Here is an 8,957-nt window from a genome sequence, read left to right as displayed (position 1 = left end):
TTCTCTGACGCAACATATCGGATCAACAAAAATCTCCGTTATTTCGCCGGTAATTATGTGCTAATCGTCGGCAACCAGAGGCAACGGTGACGGCGAGCGAGGACTGGATACTGATGGTGCTTCAACGAGACGACATTAGGGTTGTTCTTGAACAAAGACGACGGAGTTGGGGGCTAAGCAACTTGAATTTTTTGTTAATATATTTCAATGTATCTCGCTGTATTTCATTGTATTCATTGTCTTTTTTTATTGTATTTCAATGTATCTCGTTGTATTTCATTGTATTCATTGTCTTTTTTCAATGTATCTCGCTGTATTCTATGTATTTCATTGTATTTATTGTCTTTTTTTTCGTTGTATTTCAATGTATCCCGTTATATTCTATGTATTTCATTGTATTCACTGTCTCGCTATTTTCCATGAATGTATTCATATATATTTTTTTAATTAATATAATTTGTGTATTCAGATGTATTATATAATTTCTCTGAAGATTGCTATGTTTTTGGGGTGTTTTTCGGTTGAGAATCATTTTTATAACTGAAAATACAAATTTGTGTGTTATAATTGAGTTTGTTGAGTTATATTAGGAGTCTATTATGTTAATTAATTCACTTTCCGTTTAAAAACAGTGTAATCCCCTGTTTCACGCCGTGAATACAGTCGAATACAATAATTTGTCCAGCTGTAATCCCGTTTCACGCCATGAATGCAGTCAAATACACTCGAATACAAAAATCTGTCTAGCTGTAATCCCCTGTTTCACGCCTAGAAATGCTACTGTATTCATGAATACAATAGCTTAAATACATCGAATACACTCTAAAAAAATCTGAAAACATAGCTATTGGAAATAATATAGTAAATGGTAGCTACAACTTGCTAATAACCACTAAAATATAGTGGTTTCTGAAAGTTTTTCAATTTTTAATTACATACACATAACGGTCGTTTGATTTACATACTAGTTATGCAGGGATTATAACGTAGGGATTATTTATGCGATGGTTAGCATTAATGAAGTTTGTAATACATGAAGCAATTACATTAAAAAGGCATTTTTTGTTTTTAAATAGCTTAATCTCAGCAATTTTAATACATGTATTCTTATTCAACATTCTATCTTATACAAAAATATATATAGAATCACGCATAACTTAATACTAGTATTATTTAATACCGCAAACCAAATGTTGCATTAGAGTTGCGTAGTGATTACTTTCTTTTGCAGTCAACCAAACGTTGCATTACCTTATGTGAAATTTTATGCTGAAATTAATTAGACTAATAAATCAACCAAACGACCTCTTTCAGTATAAAGAATTTTTACACTATTAATATATCTTAACCTATTATAACAAATTTATTAACTTAATTTTAACTTACTAATCTACTTTATGAACAATTACCTAAAGTTACCTATTAGGTAACCAAATAATATAGTAATATATTATTAGTGTACTACAGAAGCTAAACTCAAAGGAAAAAATGGCTCATCATGTCAATGATAATACGTGTATGTAGAAAGGTAATCGGTTAAATGAACAATTCACATTCACTTCTGACATTGATCATGTGTGGTAGGGATATGATACCAATCACCAAAGACACAACTAACCAAAACGACCAGCTTTTAACTACATCCTTTCCTTATTCAACAAGTGCAGAAATAACTTTACTTTTATAAGTATTAATGCAAATATAAATTTTGGTAATGGCCAGCAGCTAGGGCTCAGTGTCAGCACCTGAGGAACCAACTGAGACGCTGAATCAAACAGTTTGCGGGCTCCTCCATCTTAAATATATATATATATATATAAATATATAATTGTGAACACAGTAATTAAAACGAGTTATTGAGTTCAGTGACAAGTTCAGAGCTCATAATATTTTAATTCTGACTCCACATATATATCTTAGGATCGATGAATTAATTAACATCTCTCAGCAACACCTCTTTTTAAATTTGGTTAGACCATTTATCGGTATAATACACATCCTATCTACTCATGCATGTTTAAATAGGTAGTTTAAGCAAATACCTAGCTTTTACATTCATTATATTTAGTGTTTGTTTGTCTCAAAATTAAAGTCAAAACATAAAAGGATAATATACCATTCAATATAATCAGCAAATTGGACAAGGACCATTGTAGTCGACTACACTTGAAAGGAAAACAAAAGGAAATTAAATGGAAATGAGGTTGGCATTCTTCACAAAATTCTTGCGAAACCATAAAATTTCTGAAGAAATCCCATTAAAGAAAATGTTGCTCTCAATATTCAAGAAATCAAATTTTCCCTAATATAATACAATCTACTAGTAATTAGGAAAACTACATATATAGATACTGTATTTTCCCCTTATAAGTTCTATCAAAGATATTAAAATTAATTAAGCACAAAAAATAGATACATTTTGTGATTGATCTAATTATGAATGATGACAATGGTGACCATTATTTCCATGATCATCTGCTCCATTATGTTGATTAGAAGAACCACTAGCATGACCAATTTGCCTTAACGAATTCATCGCCGTCAACATCCCCAATTGTCCTTCCACCACCGTCCCTCTGCCGCCTCCACCACCACCGCCACCACCCGAATGTTGCCCCAATACTGATGGGTGAGAATTCATAAAATTTAGTAATCCACTATTTGTCATTGACCCTCCTCTAATATTTGAGTTGCCAATAGTACTAGGAAATGTCCACATAGAATTAGGGTCATGACTAGAATTATTTGTCATCATATACAATGTTGTTGCCGGAATTTGCCCTTGATAACTTGCCGGAATAGACCCAGAATTACTAGTTTGTAACATATAATTATTACCCATATGGTAATTTTGTAACACCGGCAGTAAATCTTGATTTTCCGACCGCCGTTTTCGTCCAATATTATTACCCTCTCTATCACAGTACAGTTCCTGCTTAGCTTGTAACATGGCATTTAAATTCATATTTACATTTCCACTAGGAAAAATATTCAAACCCATAGACGAATTTTCTGATGAAAATAAACCAACCCCATGACTAAGATTTTGTGTAAGATAATTATGTCTAGAAATATTACCAGAACTTCTTAATGATATATTAAGTGAAGAATAATTTGCTGGTATTGTTCCAGTACCAGTAGCAGCAATAACTGAAGGCTCAGCTTGTTGTAAAAGCCATTCAATTGTTTCACCATCAGATTTATGACCTAATTCTTTAGTCAGCTGAAAAACCCTAGCTGCACATGTTGCTGGCATACGAATCCTACGACCACGACCATCAACTTTTGTGTGTCTGTCTTTTGTTGAGGTTCTTTTTGGCTGAGGTTTCTTGTTTGGTTCTTGGTTTGATTTTTGATCAGCAGAAGCATCAGTACTAGGATATGGATAAATTGAAGTAGAACAGATTGGATCTTCTCTTTTTTCTAATAATTGTAATGGGAAATTTGGCCTTTGCATAGAGTTTCCATAATTATCATGGCCAGTTTCCATTATCATATAGTGGTGGTATTTCTTGTGGGAGATCTATTTTGGGAGTGGCGGCTAAGCTAGATAGCTAGTAGCTTAGTGGTATATGTAGTATGATACTATGATGTATATTTATGGGATATTTACACAAATAGCAGGTTATATTTATTATTTATTTTTTTAATTATATACATAGATTATATATCAAATATATATATGATTATATACATATAATACATGAATTATGCATATATTATATCTCCAGCAGCAATTTTTAGTAGTGGCAGAGCTAGAATTTGAAATTTGTGGGTTCTGAACTTGACGTCGACACATAACATGTCTTAGTTACTGGGTTCACAATTATATAATAATACAAATTTAATAGATTTTTTAATATAAATACAGGATCTACGCAAAAGCTACTGGGTTCGGCCGAACCCGTAAATAATACCCTACCTCCGATCCACTCCTGATTTTTAGTTTAAGTGGTTGGGTGGGCAATTATTTGAGTTAATTCTCCTAATAAGGATCAGAGGCTTCAACTGAATCCAATATTTTCAACACCAAATATAGATGGATATATAGGTAAAAAGTTCTTAGTTCTTCAATCAATATTAAATTTCAAAAGTATATATATATTGATTTTAGTGCTAAAAACATAAAACTAAACTCATTAAGTTTAAATCATAGATCCGTCCTTTGTGGGTCATTGTCTAATCTTTCTTTCTCATTCCGTATCAGTAAAACTATATAGTTGTATAGCTTTTGGCTGCTTGAAGTTTCTTCTCATATTCCATCAGTCAAAAGAGAAGAAAAAGATAAGGGAAAGAGAGAAGTGAATGAAAGCTTTAAGCAACAAACATAATGAGTGGGAATTATACAAGTGGGCTATATGTGAAATTGGAAAGTAATGTTAATCATAAAAAGTAAATCTTTGTTTTTGTGAGGGTATGAATGTAACATAGTGAAAATTATTTTTTCCTCGAATAATTTATATTTATTTTTGTTTAATGAAAAGGAAAAAAGAGAGAAAAATTTGCTGGCAAAGAATTATTATTGTGGTTGGAAGCAAAGTCTCTTATTTCAGACTCGACGTGTGATGCTGCTTATCTTTCAATCCATAAAGACTGAAGGGGTGACAGAGGGACCCAAGTTAGGAGAACTGAAAATCTTGGAGTTGATTTTAGAGAAAAGAAAAATAAAAAAAGAGAGAAGATAATCAAGTGGCCATATATATTTAATTTAGTTCATAACTTCATATATATCTCGTTTGAGCAATCATTGTATAATTCAACTTTTTCTTATTTAATAATCAATCAACCATTGTGTTGGAAATTCAGGGACTACTTTATCCTGTCGATTTGATTGAAAGTTAAGTGGTGTTCTACTTTTTTATACTTCTGAATTTTAGGAATCAATCTTGTAGTTGAGTGAATAGTTAGGTACTAACAAGTATAGCAAGAAAAAGAAGAGAGAGAGGCTTTCTCTAAAGTAAATGAATAAAACTAATGCTATTGAACGGCCATCTCATTTAAAGGTTTAAGTTGTTAGAGATATACTTTTATTTACTTAATTATTTTTTTTACACGCTTTCTCACGTGCAGGCTTCATTTATTTTTTTTCATCGGCCAAGCACATTAAAATTCATTAAATGATAGTGGTGGGACTCAAACTCAGGACCTTTACCTACTCAGAACTATATTTAAGTGTGTGATCATCTACAGTTTTCATTTTAAATGTGGTATACGTCCTAGAAATTTTGATTTATTTGCATCTTCAGAAGCAGTTCCTCAGAATTATTCTTTAGGCACAATTTTAAAGAAAATGTGACTTCAGCATGGGTTTAGACTTTACTAATCGTAGAAAATAACAATTAAACAAACAACAATATTTATTATTATTTTGAAAATATTATAGAAAGAAAGAGCATAATTTGATAGATGTGGTTGGTTGCATGTAATTTTCACTCACATATACTTGATTATGACTACTTCAATAACATTGTCGTACGTGAAGATTCATGAATCACTCTTTGATTTGTAGTAAACTCCATTTGGATTATACTTGGTCTTGTCTCTGTTCCCAAAAAATTGTGATTAAATGTGTAGTTTTCTAGCATATAAAGTTGTTAATGCACAATTGCTAAGGATATCCAACACATCAACTGTAGATTATTTCTTAACTTGTGACTAATACACTTTTGTTCTATCACCCTCAGTATGGTCCTATATATGCAAGATAACATATATTCAACATTTAATCATATGGGAAGTACGGTAATTAACATAATCCACGACAAAAGTCACTACATCGAGTTTGATATTCTAAAATAATTAATTGTCTACAGTTAATCATACAAACTTCTTTTTTCACCCGGTGTTTGTTACCTGCGCCGCTGCGCGCTTGCGGTCCCGACTAATTTGGATTCACGCCGTGTAAAGTACATTAAAGAGAGAAACGCTTCCTACTAGAATTTTTTTCATTACCCAGAATTTGAACCTGAGACCTTTGATTACGGGTGATGAAATCATATCCATTCCAACACAATCCTTATCCTTAGTGATAAATATAAACTTCTTAAAATATTTTACGATTACTATGTAACTCCTATTCCCTCACAAATTAGTTTTAAGTGAATAATCTCGTTGTTCCCTAAAAATGATCCAAGAATGTCTCTTAGGATACGTAAAACTTGTATAGAAAATAAAAGGAGAAAATAAGTAACAGCGGTCTTGTTTTGAATAAGAAACAACTCAAATTTAACCATTAATTAAAGTTTTGAATTACCACTCCCATAAAGGAGAAGTTAATATACCCACTCGATCACATTTTATGTGTCACCATTAGCTGGGGCGGATTAAGGGGCGAAAGTGGTTCACCCGAACCCCCTTCTGTTTTACACTATATATTTAAGGTAAAATTTTGATTTGTACATATATAAGTCATATTTTGAATCCCCTTGACACATCCTAAAAGCATAGCTGAGTTGGTCAAAGGTGTCATAATCTTTGTTATGTTGCTACTTCAATTTTCACCAGCCATAATCTATTTTAATTTTTTTCTTTTTTGAATCTCCTTAGAGAAAATCATGTCTCCACCACTGACCATTAGTATTGTTAAAGAGTTAAAAACAATCTTTCCTTTGTTTATGGTTTCTCAAGAACTTTTAAAAATATTTTATATTATAAATATTCTAAATTTTTAAATATGTAAATTTTATTTTTGAATATGTTAGAAAAATTAATGTTTGAACTGGAAAAAAAAAAAAAAAAAAAAAAGATGGCAGCTAGAATTGAAGTGACGAATTAGAGTTGGTTGAAAATTCACGTGAGATGCCACCTTCTCTTGGAGTGATGGAGATGTCTTACCATCCATTCTCTCAATTATTCAAACGAAATTGTCGGAATGTTGCTGGTTATTTTAATTTGAATAATTCCTTTCCCTCTTCCCTTTTCTTTGTTTTATTATTTTCCTTCTCTCAATTATTTTGTCATACACTTTGGGTTGAATATTCATTGAACTCTTTTTTTTTTTATGGTGATATTGCTGGGATATATATTAGTCATGTGTTTAGATATAATATTTATATAAAATAATTATTTATTTAATTGTCATAAAAATTTAAATAGATTAAATATTTGTTTGTTTGTCCGTTTACTTAATTATTAGATTTAGTGTATAGAGTTTTAGTTTATACACACAAGATTAAATCATTGATTCTTATAAGTTATAAAGCTTAAGTTCACATTCTAAGATGAAATTGAATACATCGTAAGAATAATTGTAGCACAAGAATATAATTTATCTTGATTATAAAATAGTATAGTTTCAACTTGTGCTAGTGGACATTTTGTATGATTTAGAGATAAGTGTTTCTATACTGACTATATAAATAAATTTTCTAGCCCACTAATTAAATATATTTATACTATTAATCTTGATATAATTATTGCAGCAAGGTCTATTGTTTGTTTTTTTAATTTAATGAGAGACGAGATTCTTTTATGGATCAATATAAGTTTTTATGTGTAAATTTGGTCGGTGAATTTATATTCGACACATATTAAGAGGAAATATAACGGAATTTATTAATTAATAAATTAAATTATTAATTATTTATTTATTTCTTTTATGGATCAATATAAGTTTTTATGTGTAAATTTGGTCGGTGAATTTATATTCGACACATATTAAGAGGAAATATAACGGAATTTATTAATTAATAAATTAAATTATTAATTATTTATTTATTTATTAATTGGTATATATAATCTTAACATGGAGATCGAGGAGTTAAGTAAGGTTTTAATGGAAGAATTTCAAATTCAATTGAGGCGTGCAATTATGAATTTTCGGTGGAATGGTAAGAATAATTGGAGAAAATATAATTATTTCTATAGTAGAAAGCCTAGTTTAATTAATTCTATGATCTCTATTGTGCCGAGTAAAATTAGGATTTTAGAAAATCTTTTTTTAGTGGAAAAAAAATCCCTATAAGTTTTGATAAAAGTTCTACAATATTGTAATCCGCGGTAAGTTGTCGATTGAGAGACTTTTCAATATTGAGAATAAAAATAATAAAAGAGAGAATGAAAAAAGTAAATATAAAACAATAATGCGGACTTGTATTAGTTGTTAGGATATAAATAAGGCAAAAAATTAAAAAATAGTTACCTTACCCATGTAAGAAAATAATTCATTAAAAATTATTTCATTCTCTAATTATTACCTCACATAAAAGTTATTGTACTTTCGCTATAATAATTCTTTTTAAATTTAAATGTACACATAGCTTTCTAATAATACATCATTAAGAAAAAAATGGGGGCCCTGTCATAAATAGAATTCTATTTATGGTGAATGTCCATATTTAGAGAGATCCTAGGGTTTATTACTTGGTGGCTAAGTCAACCTCTCCCTATAAATAGAGGGTTCTATTCCATTGCAATTCATCCCAAAATTCAATAAGAATTCCTTCTCTCTCTTTCTCTGCAATATTGCTCTTGTTCTTTTATTGTTTTATAATACGTTATCAGCACGAGACTCTACCGTCTCAAGAAGCACTTTGAGAAGATTAAGGTAATTTTTCTCATCTTTTTAATTATGACTGACATTATGAAAAGAAAGTTCGTTGCCCTTGAAATTTCGGGCAAGAACTATATGACATGGGTGTTGGATGCTGAAATCCACTTAGATGCTATGGGTCTTGGAGATGCCATTAAAGACAAAACTAAAGCATCCACCCAAGACTGTGCTAAGGCCTTGATTTTCTTGCGCCATCACCTTGATGAAGGGTTGAAAATAGAATATCTCACAGTCAAAGATCCACTTGCTCTGTGGAATGGCTTAAAGGAAAGATATGATAACTTAAAGTTGGTCACCCTTCCACAAGCACAATATGATTGGGCTCATCTGAGGCTCCAAGACTTTAAGTCTGTTTCTGAATATAATTCTGCGATGTTCAGAATTACTTCTAAATTGAAACTCTGTG

At 30.7% G+C, this 8,957-nt stretch overlaps 1 protein-coding gene across 1 annotated transcript; it reads right to left on the bottom strand.

The window, feature by feature from the left end:
- Positions 1–2,258: 2,258 nt before the first annotated feature.
- On the bottom strand, positions 2,259–3,566 carry LOC109210148 (transcription factor TCP15-like). The gene has a single exon (XM_019373521.1). The coding sequence runs from the start codon at positions 3,494–3,496 to the stop codon at positions 2,435–2,437; it is 1,062 nt and encodes a 353-aa protein (XP_019229066.1). The 5' UTR covers positions 3,497–3,566; the 3' UTR covers positions 2,259–2,434.
- Positions 3,567–8,957: the final 5,391 nt, after the last annotated feature.

Source organism: Nicotiana attenuata, unplaced genomic scaffold (genome assembly GCF_001879085.1).
Source record: "Nicotiana attenuata strain UT unplaced genomic scaffold, NIATTr2, whole genome shotgun sequence".
Classification (NCBI taxonomy): Eukaryota; Viridiplantae; Streptophyta; class Magnoliopsida; order Solanales; family Solanaceae; genus Nicotiana; species Nicotiana attenuata.
This window is presented reverse-complemented; position numbering and strand designations above follow the sequence as displayed.